Source organism: Numida meleagris, chromosome 21 (assembly GCF_002078875.1).
Source record: "Numida meleagris isolate 19003 breed g44 Domestic line chromosome 21, NumMel1.0, whole genome shotgun sequence".
NCBI lineage: Eukaryota > Metazoa > Chordata > Aves > Galliformes > Numididae > Numida > Numida meleagris.
The window spans coordinates 2,753,725-2,768,383 of record NC_034429.1 but is presented as its reverse complement, the minus strand read 5'-3'; the positions used below and the strand labels follow the sequence as shown (position 1 = coordinate 2,768,383).

Genomic DNA, 14,659 nt, shown 5'->3' with positions numbered 1-14,659 from the left:
TGATTGCTTTCCCTTCTCCCGTGCACCTCTCTCTGTTCCTGCCCTATGTGACACACATCTGCGCGTGTCACAGAGCTGTATAGGTGTGTGGTTGGTGGCTGTATCTGCCAACACTGGGACCACAGGGACACATGATCACAGGGGCATAGGGGGGTCTGGTGTGGATGGGTCTGTGCTGGGTAAGGTGGTTGTGTAAAAAGCTGACAGTGGGAGCATGACACCAGGAGCTATTTGTTCGATCAATGATTTACCAGATGTGTACACTGTACTAAAGGCTTGTAAACATGCTTTAATGGCCAGCTGTAAATCCAGACGGTAGCAGTGCCAACTCCAACTCCATTGGACATGTCTCAGAACGGCAGCGTAAGGACTCTGAATCACTTTGTTATAGGCTCTGTCAGCTCTGCAATTGTGCATGTAAATCAAAGAGCCAATGTCCTTAGGTCAAAATTATTTGGATGTCAGGAGAGGTTTTATGACCACAGCTTTTCCCTTTCTGGGTTCCCTGCAGTTTCATGTCTTCCACGAACCACATCTCCAGAACATCAGGTTTCTGTCCGAGTGCCCCGAGTGCAGGGCTGTGTTTTCCCCGTCTAGGTTGGAAGTCTCTTTTGTTAATCACTGAAGCAGAGCATCATTAGTGAGAAGAGCAGAATGTACACAAAGAAGAACTTGCCAAATTACTAATAAGCAGAAACTCCATCCATCTTAATGAGATGGGGTTAAGAAAATAGCAACCTAGAATATACACAATGGAGCCTTTCCATGCTGTTTGTTTATCTATGTTAGAAAGTAGTTCAGAGCTCCATCTCCAGTGCTCAGAGAGGCTGAAGCATGGTTTCCAAACCACAGGCTGCTGGTGCTCTTGCAAATCATCAAGCATGAGAAAGATAAATAAATAAACGGACAGACAGCTCAATAAATTATTAGAGGGAAGATAAGTGTCTGGTTTCCAAACAAATGAAACACCACCACAACAAAATGCTGGGCTCTCTTTGCTGCTGAGTGAGTCAGGTTTGCTCCATGCAGCAGATGAGGAGCGCTGCTTGGGGTAGTGCACAGTGCCACCCTACCTTGCTGTGCTGCATGGAGGGCTGGGAAGGAGCAGAGAGATGCTTTTATTTGGGAAAAGCTTTGGACAAACTGCAAATCCATGGCTCCCTGCTGATCTCCTGGGCACTGGCAGCACAGAAGGGCTTGCACCACACTGAGATGTCTGCACACCTGTGCTGCCAAGCCACATTTTTCTTTTGTTGGGTAGAAATGACTTGAAGTGCATTTCACATGAGCTGCTCAGCTGCTGCTATTTTATTGAATGCCAGCACTCGCTGTATGTTATTGAGACAAACTTTATATATGCTACAGCAGCCTGCACCTGGTCCAGGGCAAAGCTGAGCCTCCTGGAGAAAAATGTGCTGTAATGCAGCAAGTTATTATGGGGTAAATATTTATAAGCGCCTGTAAATATTTGCCATGGGTTCCCTCTTGGGATTAGAGGCAGACGGTCAGAGTTTTCAGCAGTGCCCTTGTAGTTCTTTATGTGTTATCTCAGCTAGTAAACCCTTTGCTGATTCTATTTAGTTATAGAACTTAATGGTGCTAATTTCACACTATAGGGAGATGTCAGCTGGAGCTGTGCATGCCTTGAACCCAGCTGGGCATGGGCTGCTGCATGCCAGGGTGCCCTCTCCATGCAGGCAGCAGCACAGGGCTGTCCAGCTGCAGAACTCCATGCGCAGGTCCCCATGCATGAGGGTGAGGGCACATTCATGGCTGCTTTGGTGCTAATGAAAGCTCTGAGCTATCTGCTGAGCAAAACCAGAAAACAAACACAGCAAAGCTAACATCCTCCACGGCAGCCTGACCCCAGCAGGGGCTATCGCTTCTGGCTGCCAGGGGGGTCTGAGCTAAAGCAAATATTCCCTGCATTTTCCAGGAGCTGCCCCTCTGCAGGAGGTGGCACGGCAGGGTCCCTGCACAAAGATGGGGATGGGGGTGGGGACGGGGTCAAGGATGGGAATGGGATGGAGATGGGGATGGGGATGGGGATGGAACAGTTGCTGCCAGCCTTGTCACTGCTGGTGGCTGTTATGTCACCGCTGCCCCACTGGGGTTGGGATGGGGCAGGCACGGTGGTGGGAAACTGGGGAAGAAATGCCAGGGCAGGCGAGGCCATGACTCCTCCATGCCCTCAAACGCAGCAGTGGAACAATGGGCCCTGGGCAATAGTGCTCACTGGATTGTTGCATGGGACTCTATTTGGGGGCTCCACTTTGCTGCTCATGCACGAAAGGCAGTCATTTGGCAAAAATCAGCTCAGTTAGCAGCCATTGTTCGTAAAGAGCCTGGGGCTGAATGGGCTCAGGGCTAATATATTCTATTATCCCATGCCTGCCTGTTCCCGGACAACATGGAGGGAAAGGCGCATTCCAGTCCCAGCGTCCAAGTGCTGCGAGCAGGACAGCGGGGCCAGAAAGGATGGGGCACAGTGGGCATAGCTCAGGGGCTGCAGTTTGCTGGAGTGTGCTGACCATGCCGAGCCTTCAACACTGCATGCCCATCTACTGCATGGATGGGAGCACCCGAGCAGCAGAGCAAGCAGTCCTGCGGGGTCTCACAGTCTGCAGGACAAACAACGGAGACTGAAATAAGCATGCTTAATTGGGCCGGGCTAGTCACAGGGCAGAGAGGACTCAGGATAACCAGAAGGGTGCATGTTGCAAGGCATTTTGTTATTCAGTGAGGATACGCCAGCCCCTGTGGGAGAGGCAACAATAAATGGCTGTAAAGTAAAGTTAAATGATGACATTGCAGAAACTTAGGAAGCAGCAGAAGGCTACATAATTGTGAATGGAAATGGCTGCACAGGCATTTAGAAAAGTAAATGCCCAATTTGGAAAGGATTTATTGAAAGAGCAGTCCTCCTTGGGCACTGCTATATATACTGCTTATACTGTGTGCTATGCAATGTAGCAGTCTAGATCAGAGCTGCTAGATTTTTCTTATTCTTCTTTTTTTCTTTTTTGCCAGGCAATTCTACTTCAGCCAGCAATTCACTCATGAATTCCCATGCAGGTGCATCTGCCATGAATGTGGGTACCAAATACAGAAGGGCACCATCAAAGCTGTTTCTAGGGCTGAGGACAGAGCAGCCTGTGGGATGCTTCAGAGCCAGAGCAACTGGCCCGCAGCATTCTGCTGGGATGGGGAGGGCTGAGCTGGGATGGGCAGCCCTGGGAGATGCAGTGCTGTGCCTCAGGATGCAGCCAGCCCAGGAACCAGTGTGGGATGCTCTGGGTACATGATGCAGTGCATCTCGGGAATGGCTTTGTTTCTCCCTCTGGTATTTGTTGAGGTGGGCATAACCAGCTCTGATGGAGAGCTCTACGACTTTCTGGGGCCGTTGCAGTTAAAATTGGAGTGCTGCTTGCAAAGTGTGGTTCTGAGCACCCAGAAGAGCAGGGGACTATGTTCAGGACCAGACACTAGTGCCTGAGGGCATAGTACTTGGCTGTGAATAAAGATTCTTGAGAGAAATGCAGCCTAACAGCCCTAAGCAGATCCATGTTCTGTTTTGTGCTGCACTGCGGCATGCTACTTGGACTTTGCAATATATTCTATGTTCTACGAGATGTTTCAGTGTTTCTTAACGGATGCTGGTAAACGCAAATTCTAGGATGTCAGGATTTCCTCAGCAATGGAAAGCCCATTTTGCAGCTGTTTCTTTGTGCAAACAGCAATCAGGGTTCCACTGCCGTTCCCTGAACCCAGGCAGCAGGGAAGGGCCTGCTCCATCCCATTGCTTTTTCATTCAGTAACCAGCACCTTATGGCGAAGACTTCTCTTGTTTACTGCTGAATTCTCCACTTCGTTAGCAGTGCTAACAGGCTGCTCTCTTCTACTGGGCCTCAAGTGGCTCTTTCACGCTTGCAGGCTGCAGAACCTCTTCCATTTACCTCTCAATGAGGTGTAGTTCCTGCTTTAAATATCACAAGCTGTTCAAGCAAAAGGCAGCAGCAGTAACTGAGCTTAGTGTAGGGCCAGGGGAAGGGGCTTAGGGGAGCACAGGGTCTGCTTGATGGCCAACCCCTGCACACATGGTGGCTGAGGTGCACGCCCAGAGCTGAGGGGCCCTGCTCTGCCCACGCGTGGTGGTGGAGAGGCATTGGGTGCTGCTGCTGCATGGCTCCAGGACTGTGGGCAGGCTTCCAGGCGTAATTCCTCTTTAAGAAACAGACCTACTCTTTCTCTCTTTTTTTTTTTTTTCCCTGCAAATACCATAGTTTGGGTTGGAATTTGTCCATAGGGAAATGAGATCTGCACGGTCCACTCCAGGTTCTCAGAAACATTCACAACCTTGGAAAAGCTGCTCAGGAGCACCAGGGCCTTGCAGAGCTGCTCCAGCTCCCTGCACCGGGTGCCCCCGGTACCTTCCCAGCTCTCCCGGGGAGGACGCAGGACCTACGGCCGTCCCCACGTGTCCAAGCCCAGGCGAGCCTCCCCGCGCTTTCGCCCTCCCTGAACACCAGTCTAGTGTCACAGGTGGCGCGTACGCCCTCCCGCTCCTGGGCACGGAACTCCTCCGCCGGACCGCGGCGCCGTCGGGGCTCGCCTGGGGCGGTGCGGAGCGGTGCGGGGGCGGCCGGGCCGAGGCGCGATTGGCTCCCGGTGCCGCTGATTGACATCGGCGGGCGAGCGCGCGGCGGGCGGTACCGCCGTGATTGGCTGCCGGGGGCTCACAAACCCGCGGCGCGGGGCGGTGGGGCCAGACTGGGGCCGGGGCCGAGGCGGGAGCGGGCGGCTCTGTGCGGGGCAGCGGTGGGCATCTGGCGGGAGGGGCCACCAAGCACCGGGCGGGAGTCCCGGGAAGGGGTCCCTGGGAAAAGCGCGGGGGGCTCCGGGAGAAGCTGCGGGGAGTGGCGGTGCCGCGGGCGGTGCCGTCGGGGCGGCCGTCGGCGCGGCCATGGGCAGGGTGCGGGGCGCGCTGCGGGCGCTGCTGTCGCTGGCCGCGGGGCTGCTGGCGTGCGGCGGCGCCAGCGAGTACGACTACGTGAGCTACCAGTCCGACCTGGGCCCCTACCCTGGGGGGCGCTTCTACACCAAGCCCCACCAGTGCGTGGCCATCCCTGCCGACCTGCGGCTCTGTCACAGCGTGGGCTATGATAAGATGGTGCTGCCCAACCTGCTGGACCACGAGACCATGGCCGAGGTGAAGCACCAGGCGAGCAGCTGGGTGCCGCTGCTCAACAAGAACTGCCACATGGGCACCCAGGTCTTCCTCTGCTCCCTCTTTGCCCCTGTCTGCCTGGACCGGCCGGTCTACCCGTGCCGCTGGCTCTGCGAGGCTGTGCGTGACTCCTGCGAGCCCGTCATGCAGTTCTTTGGCTTCTTCTGGCCGGAGATGCTCAAGTGTGACCAGTTTCCACAGGATGATGTCTGCATTGCCATGACAGCTCCCAATGCCACCGAAGTCTCCAGGCCTAAAGGTAAGGCATAGCTGGAGCTGGGGGAGGGGGGGGACAGATGTCAGCCCAGGAAAGGCTGTATCCTTGTCCCCAAGCAGGAAGGATGTGCTGCCTGCTCCTTGCCACTCTTGGAGCAGGAATCATGGAGCAGGTGGAGCCTGGGGAGATGTAGTGCACTGATCTGTGTATTAGGGCTCAGCTCTGAGCCTATCCTCTTGGGAAGTGTTTCTCTCTCGTGCTTGGTTCCTGGGGAGCCGCTCCTCAGATGCAGTCGGATGTGTGCTTACACGTGGCAGAAATGTCTGTCTGGAGTAGGTGGTGGCAGTGGTCCCAACAGACCACCATGCTTCCCAGGCGGTGCTGAGGCTCAGTAGTCTGCCCGAGTGGAGGCATGCAGTGGAGGAGGATGTGCGCATGTGGAAAAGCAGCCCTGCCTTCCTGTATGGTGGAGGGCTGTATGGTGGAGGGAGGCTGCAGGCAAGGTGTCCATCAAGAAGTAACTGGGGAAAGAAGATGTGTTTCTTATTTTCCTGGATTGCGCTCTGCAGGCCTGCCTGTGTCAGACTGGCTTGCCCACATTGAGTTGCAATGAGTCTGGTTTGTTGCTGGAAACTTTTAAAATAATCAAATAAACATTCTGGTGTAAGGTAGGCATTCTCTGTTAAAGCACTTTGAAAAGCTACTGAGAGGTGTTTGCAGAGGGAGAAGACAGGAGGCTATAGGAGAGCACAGCGCTTACTGAAGCAATTGCTGGAAGGAGCTCTTTGTTTTCAGGGGAGGCTCTAAGATCTCTGCTCTGGGTGAACCCAGACCCTTGGTCCAGTCTGCTGCCGTGTCCTGTGAACAGGTACAAAGGTTGCTTTTATTCCTCAGGGAGTTGCAGCCAAGCAGACCAGAACTGCAGCCTGCAGAGCTGCCCCTGCTCTGGGGCTGTGTGCAGGTCAATGTCTTCAGAGGCTTTAGTAGCTCCAGACCTGGAGTCACCCTTGTAAGCAAGCAGCATCTGCCAGTCTTCCCCCAGTGTGGTTCAACAGCCATCTTTGTGATGAACTTTCAGACCTGTTTAGGCGGATAGGACAGCACTGCTTTCTTTTGGTGCTGCACAGCAGCATGATGTTCAGGTACCACACTGTCACTCACATCACTGCAGTGACTTTGTTACAGCAAAGCCCCGCTGCTGCGCGTGGCCATGTGCAGTCTTCTGCTGGTGTGCGTTCCCGGTGCCCCTTGGGTTTCAGGCTCTGGGGTGTTTCCTATTGATTCAAAGAAGGTCAGAGCCCAGGAGTGTGTCCCCCCCCATTCCCCCCCCATTCTCTGGGCATTAATAATAAGAATGAGTCTTTTCAGTATTTTTCCCCATTAACACCTTAAAATTGGAATTTGTTTCTGCCTCTCAAAGAGCTGACCTGCTGAATTCCTTTCTCCTTAAGCATTAGGCAGTAAAGCCTGCAGGCCCACAGGATGCATCAGGGGAGTTGCAGATTAATATAGCATTACACATTCCTTCTCCTGCCCCTGGAGTAAGCCAGCTCTAAAGCCAGGCATTAGAAAATGGTCAGCAGGGAGAAAACAAACTAGAAACAGGCTGAGGTTGTGCTCGGAGTGAAGCTGTCAAATGCAGAATGTGGGCTCAATCCCAGCTGTTGTAGGCTGGGAGACGGTCAGAGCTCGGACCATTGGGTGCCCGCAGGGTGCTGGGGGGCTGGGCTGGGGTCCCTGTGCTGCCCAGGGTGCACTGCAGCGGCCCCTGCTCGCATCGTGGGTGTGCTACAGCATCCCTGGGGCTATGCACACAGTTAAAACAAAGCCTGACTTTTCACCAGGGAACAGTGAGTTTTATTTTACTTTTTGGGGAGCTTGGGAAGCTTGTAGGTTGGGCATTGCGGTGGCTTTCTTGCTGGCTATCTGCCCTGTGTGGGCTTGACCTCTTGGTGTGCGCTCTGGCTGTGAGATAAGCTGATGATGAGGGGTACCCCTCTGCTCCCAGGGTATGGGCTCGGGTGGTCCACAGCACAGCTGCTCTCCTTGTGGCAGCAGAAACAGTGTGGGGTCCTCTCGCCAGAATCCGCTTGCCGTGAGCTCATTAAATATACAGGCAGTATGGAAAGATTCTGACCGCTCATTTAAAAATAAAGTGTTTGGGCTGTCATCATGTCCCAGAAGCTGTCTTCTCACTGTGTCTCTGTAAGCTAAGCTGGTAAAGTGACTGTGGCATTGGTAGGGTGTTGGAATGGGATGTCACCCAGCTCATACACACCAGGAATGGCATTTCTAGGGCTGCTCCTGGATGCAGTGAGGATTACCTTGTTGCTGGCAAACTGGGACAATTGGAAGGCCAATTGCTCTGCATGTGTGATTAATAAAGGCATGGCTTATGACCCCAGGAATGAGAGTTTGGCAGAAAGCAGATTGGGTGGTGGGAGGGGAAAAGCAGGGCACAGGAATGAGTGTCTGGCTGGGAGTCCCATGGGGCGTCTGCGGACGAGGCGGCGGCACTGCGGTCTGCACTAGGTGTGTGTGCGGCTTTGCACCCTGCTGCTGGTAGCTCCCGTGCTGCGGGGCCAGGCTCCATCTGCATGTGGAGACTGGCAGTTGTTGCACTGCAGTGCAGCTCCAGAGAACAGCTCGTGTGTGGGAAAGAGCCCTTCATTCTGCTGGACCGAGAGCATCTCCCTGCTCAATAAATTCATCCGTCAGTAGCACAAACCTCTGTCTGTGCTGCTGGGTGGTCTCTGCTGGCTGGAGGCAGGAACCTGGAAGCAGTTCACTATCCTCTGGATGAGAGGAGTTCTCCTGATGAGCTGGGTTGTGCCTGTTCTGAACCCAGTCTGGCTCTGGGGTGGCTACCCTTGTGTGAGCCTTCCTGCCATACCTGTGCAGGTACCTTGTGCCAGCTTGGTGTGCCATGGGACGCAGCATCAGCAGGCTGCTCACCATGCCCTGTGGCATGCAGCTTCCGCAGCTGGGAGCCTGGCCCTGAAAACCCCAGTCTGCGTGAGCTCTGTCCTCTGCGTGGCAGCTGCCTGCACCTGGCCTGGGGGGAGCAGGGCTGGCAGGAGGCTGCGCTGGGCCTGGGACCCCAGGGCAGGGCTCCAGACTGCTTTTGGCCTTCCTGGGATTGTGATGCTCTTGAGCTTGCTCCTCATTACCTGTTCTCTCCTCTCACCAGGAACCACTGTGTGTCCCCCGTGTGACAACGAGATGAAGTCAGAGGCCATTGTTGAGCATCTGTGTGCCAGCGAGTTTGGTAAGGAAGCATTCCTGCTGCTGTTCCTCACTGACACGGTTCTGCAGTCTGGAGAGGAGAAGGCACTTAGTGCCCTGGCTCCAAAGCATCCTGCTTCCCTTCCAGCTGTGCCTGGGGCAGCAGGCTAGGTGCTTGATGCCGGGAGGGCATCTCCCTGTTCAGGGAGTAGGGCACCACAGGGTGCCACGGATGCTCAGCAACCACTATACTACCAAGGCAAGCTGGGGCTGCCTTGTTGTGCGCTTGGAGGTGTTCTTGGGGTGCTGGGAGGCTTCCTGGACTATGCAGGGCAGGGCAGCTCTGCATGGGCTGGATCCTGGACCACTGGATTCCCACCACCCTCGTGGTTGACACGGGTCAGCGATACAGTCCCATGGCCTGCAGGCAGCCTCTCCTTTCCTGGGGGCAAGCATGCCTCTAGATGTCAGTGTTGATGCGTGGTGGCAGCAGTGTGTGGAATGTGTCTGGTGGGGAGTGGGGTCTTGAAGCTGCATGGCCCCACGGCAGCTCAGGAGGGAGGTGCTGGGTGTCTGCTGCCCAGGCTGCTGGCACCCCTGGGTCTCTTGTTAGGAGAGTTCTGCTCTTCTTGCTGAGTCTGGGTGTTGAACCCAAAAGCCAGCCCTTGCCTTGCTAAGGTTGAGGAGTGAGGGGAAAAAACACAGTGCTGTTGGAAAGCAGTGTCCTTAGTCCATTATGGCTCATAAGTGAGTCAGACGATCATAGGGAAACAGAGCTTCATTTAAAAAAAAAAAAACCCACAAAGAAACAACAACAAAAAACTGTTGCAGGGAAAAATATGAGCTTTTTCAGATCAAGCCCAGAATTAACTGGTTTTGACATCCTTGCTGGTGTATGTAACTTTCCTGAAAAGCTATTAAAGGAGCATTGAGCAAGGTGTGCATTCCGTGGGGATTAGCACTTGAATGTGCCCTGTGCTGGAGTGCGCTGTGCAAACCTCAACCTGCTCTGTGTGCTGGTGCTTTACCCCTTCTGCTGGAAATGAATTCCCCACTCTCCTGCAGGTTTGGTATGCCAAAAGGCCTAAGTTCAGTGCAGACTTCTTCTAACAGGGAAAAGCATCCACAGGAACACCCATGTAATAGTTCCTCAGGAATGTGCGTGCTCCCAGCGTGCAGGAATTCAATGTGGTTGGGAGCTGCCTGCCCTGAGCTCCTCGTCTGTGGCCCAGGAGTTTTCATGTGAAAATGAGATGACTTCCTCCTGGAGAGGAGTCCAGAGCAGCTGAGCAGGACATAACTGGTGTGTGCTGCGTGTGAGGCATCATTCTTTCCTCACAATGGAAAGCTGGTTGCATTTTGGGTTGCCTTTTGTTCTCCTCTTCCTCCCTTGTCACCATAATAAATAGCAGTGGAAAAAGTTCATTTGCATGGATTCTCAGTGGTGTAGGTTTCAAGCAGCTGCTTTTGGCACTTCTTCCTTCTGTCACTGTGTTTTTCCTCCTCCATTGAGGAGCAGTCCCTCCCGACGCTCCGGTGTGCTGGGAGCTGGGGCAGAAGGACATGGGCAGGATGCTCTGGGGACACCTAGCAATGGGGAGCAGCTGGTGAGTGATGGGTCAGCCCCAGGAAGTGCTCTCCCAGCACAGCACAGGATCCTTAGATCTCTGTTTAGTCTTCAGGGGTTACTGTCATGGGGGCGATTTCTCATGGAGAGCTGTTTATCTGGCACTAACATAAACTCCCGTCCCCTCCGACTGAGGTTTCTCATGCACATCCAGCAAGGTAAACACCGGCAGCTGACAGGTTACAGAACCTCATCACAGCCAGACATGTACTGTAAATGTTTAAACTACGTGTACTGTGAGGGGCAGCTGGTGGTGGGCTCTGCTCACTGCTCTTCCCTAGTTCACATGGTGCCATTGTTGCAGGGCTCTTGCACATCCACTGGGCTGCGTAAGTGCTCTGCCTGCTCATTGCAGCTTGGGGTTGGGGCAGCCCTGGTGTGCTGGTGCTCTCTCTATTTCTCTTGGTGGTTGTGTTTATCATTTCTGCCCTTCCCCTGGGGTCTGAGGGATCCTGCCGAACGGGCTCTTGCTGAACTGGGACTGCAGTACAATCAATACATGCTGTTTATTTTTCCCCTTGACTGACAGCTCCTTGCCTGCAGCCTTCTCCAGTTACAGCCCTAATGTGTCTTCTGGCAGGTTTCCTTCTTCTGTGTGATTCCTGAAGGAAGGAGCAATGGGGCTGCAGGAACAGCAGAGCTTTCCACTCTCTCACGTTCCCTTCCCTGCCCCTGGGGGTGCTGGTGTGAGGCCCTGACATGTGGGGAAGCACTGGGATGGAGCCAGGTGGTGTGGGCTGGGGTGCACCTGGGGTCGGGGGCGATCTCGGGGTCGTGTTCCTGTGCCTCACAGTGTTCCATGGCTCGGTGCAGACTGAGCTGGTTTGGTGTCTCCAGCTCTGTAAAGCTTGCATCTCTAACTCCCTGAGCATCCTGAATTTGGAAAGCAGATAGAAAGAAAGCTTCCCTTTAGTTTCCAGCCCTGGATTGCTTTCCTGTACAGTAATAGTATAACACAACAGGGCTCTTGGCAAACACAACAGCCGTTTTTGGCACTTGTGCAGACAAATACCATTATTCTTGTTGCCAGTGCAGTGGCTGGGAGCACAAGGGTAGCACACAGACTGTGCTGCCTTCTTGAGACTGTCATCACTGTCCTGCTGCCATGTGTGTCTGGAGTGGTGACCTGAATACAACATGTATTTATTGCTACAAGTTCCAGCAGGGCAGAACTTCAAGGAGCAATGATGCAGGGGACCTCCTTTCCCTGCCAGAGCCCATGGTTTCTGCTGTGCTATCTGCTGCTCACACATCTAAGAATCAAATGGGAAGGAACAGCAGACAATCACATATCTGAGCATTATTTATCTGCGGCTCTGAAGTGAAGCCCCAAATGATGGAAATATGTTAGTCATTTTTGGCTGTATGTGCTTTTCCTCAAAAATGAGGCAGAGCCAAATGGCACAGAAGTGGTACTTTAATGTACAACACATTTCCAACATTTTTCCCGTGCTTAGTAAATTCCTGTTCATGGTCATGGCAAATGAACATTAATTTTTCTTTTATTTGGGTTGCTATTTAGTCAGGAAGGCACTGAACCCAAAGAGGAGAATACTTCTGTTGGTATGGGGTGGGGTTGGCCCTGTTCTCTGGGAGATACCCACACCCTGGTCTGGGGTCACCTGGACCCTGCCAGCTCACCCATAGCAATATTCAGTGCTCAGAATGTGTTCTGCAGCTGCCTGAGGCCAGGAGAGCCTGAAAGCAAATGTTTGAGGAGCTGAGTTGACCTCTTAAGAGTCTCCCTCTGCTGCTGAAGTAGGGACATTGTGTCGTTGCTCAGCTAACATTTTGCTAGCAAATCATGCGTTGTGCTGCTGAACAAATTTCCTTCTCAATTAAAACTGCCATGTTTTGTGCTGAGAACTTTTCTGTTTTTCCCTTCTCCTTGGCTTGTTTTTCAGCTCTTAAGATGACCATCAAGGAGGTGAAAAAGGAGAATGGGGACAAGGTGATCATTCCACGGAAGAGGAAGGCGCTGAAGCTGGGGCCCATCCGCAAGAAGAACCTGAAGAAGCTGGTGCTGCTCCTGAAGAACGGGGCTGACTGCCCCTGCCACCAGCTGGACAACCTTGGCCACCACTTCCTTATCATGGGCCGCCAGGTGAAGACCCAGCACCTTCTGACAGCCATCTACAAGTGGGACAAGAAGAACAAAGAGTTCAAGAAGTTCATGAAGAAGGTGAAGGCTCCGGACTGCCCCACGTTCCCATCCGTCTTCAAGTGACCCCCGTGGGTGCCAACTCCCTCCCTTTCCTCCTCGTCCTTGGAGCTCCCCCCAGCCCCGCCTCCTGCCCCCTGCCAGCATTTCCCAGAGTGAGCACTGAGCAGACCCCGAGGTCACGGACCACATGCATCTCCAATAGCCAAAGACACATTGCTATGAGTTCATGGAAGTAGCAATGATCAGGTACAGAGGGCAGGCAGAGGGGTGTAAGACCGTGTGATGTTGGACATGACCCTCGTGACCACCTTCCTCCTGTGTTCACGGCTGCAGGAGCACCCGAGTAAGTTCCTACAGGACTGGGGCCAGCCTATTGGAAAAATATTCCATCCTCACAGTAAAAGTTAATAAACAAGTGAAGCAGTATCCATCAACCCCCTGATAAAACCTCCTGGTAGCTAATTGCCCTCATCATAAATACAAACCGACCAGTATTCCGGTCTGAGTGCCTTTGGGTTGAGTCTCAGCCCTGGGACCTCATGGTGCCCTGATCTGCTGGGCCTCATTCCCAACCTTCGCATGATCCCATTCACCTGACTACATCCCTTGCCCTCAGTGAGGCACTGCTTGCTGGCTTGTGTCATTGCTCATTTTGCCACCAATATTTCATAGTTTCTTCTGTATCGGACTGCAGAAGGGCAAGGAGTGGTCCCTGTGGAGCACCACGGGATGGCATCATCTCTGTGCTCCTCTTCCTGCAGTTGCTGTGGGGCTGATTGTTGTCCGGGTTTTGGCCCATTTGATGTGTGACAACTTGGCTTTGTATCATTCTGTTTTTTTTTTTCTGTAATCAGAATGTCATGTTAGTGTGAGGTCAAGTCGTTTTATGAAAGACAATGAACATCGCATCCAAATGACTACACTGATTGACCAGGCTGAAATTCATTATTCTGTTAATTGGACATGTTCTTTTCTCCATAGTCCCATATTGCTCCGCATTAATTACACTATCCTGCTTCTATTCATCATTCTCATCAATCACGATTACTCTAAGAGAATGACCATCTTAAAACTTGAGATAATCCCGTTGTATAGCAGTTAACCCTGCTCAAATCTGGTAAGTGAATTGTTGTCTGGCTCGGGAGTGCTGTGTCTTTCTTTCATGATTGAACATGGACGTTATTGTAGATAAATCCGTAAATACGCCAAGCACCCTGATGAATGCTGCTTCAAAACTAGCAGAGAGATGGATTTAGGATGTGAACTCTTTAGAAAATCCCACTAAGTGTCTTAGACCACAGTGTGTATTAGCATTGTTACTGTGATGCAAAGTTAATCATTGTAGATAATGTACTTTATCAGTGAATTAAAAAAAAAAAAAAAAAAAAGCAAAACCACAAAGATCCACCCTAAGCTTTAGAAGCAGCTCAGGGCTGCTGAGCTGATCTGTGTGTAATGTTTCAGACACGGTGCGCTGGACATCTCCATATACCTGGATGGTCACTGTACTGCTCTGCTGCCAAACGGCTGTGGGATCTGCCAGCAGTTCTGTGCAGGTCGAGCAGGCAGAGCCCTTGTGCATCATTGCTTCCTTTATGCTCTCTTTGTATATGGAAGTTTTTAATAAAAAAATAACAGCACTAAAAGAGATACGTTTGATGTAACATCATGTTGTAGGCAAGATATATTTACATTTTGGTTTAATGTAATTTTAGATCATTAATTTAGAACGTGTGTGGCAGCCCCAAATCAGAGCTGCAGCTGCTGCCCGTGTCCCCTGTGCTCCCACCCAGCCCCAGCGTGCGGGGGCTCTCGGGGTGACCCAGCACCGGGGCTGTGGTCCAGGCCCACAGTGACAACCCTGAGGCTGCAGAGCCAGATCAGCATCTGCTTCCCTGGTGTGGGTGAAAGCCTCAGATGCAGTGAAGGTGTTCAGCACCCTGCAGCCAGCAAACTGCAGCAGTGTGCTCATGGCACGTGATTTTAGCAATTGGTTTTGATGTTAGAGCTTACGTTTATTTTCAAATTTAATACCAGTTCTTTATGCTTTGTCTTCCACGTATCATTAATCTCATAACTAAAATTGCTAAATTAATCAACGACAACGTGATTCCCCCTCCCAGTTTTTATACAGACGTTGTTTTCTGTTCCACGTTGGTGCTGTCAGGTGGCTGCAGAGCAGCTGATGCAATGTGATGC

The 14,659-nt window shown here is 52.4% G+C and overlaps 1 protein-coding gene across 1 annotated transcript; it reads left to right on the top strand.

Moving 5' to 3' along the window:
• On the top strand, positions 4,744–14,108 carry SFRP1 (secreted frizzled related protein 1). Its single transcript, XM_021375069.1, has 3 exons — positions 4,744–5,486; positions 8,635–8,712; positions 12,201–14,108. The coding sequence occupies exons 1-3, from the start codon at positions 4,964–4,966 to the stop codon at positions 12,521–12,523; spliced, it is 924 nt and encodes a 307-aa protein (XP_021230744.1). The 5' UTR covers positions 4,744–4,963; the 3' UTR covers positions 12,524–14,108.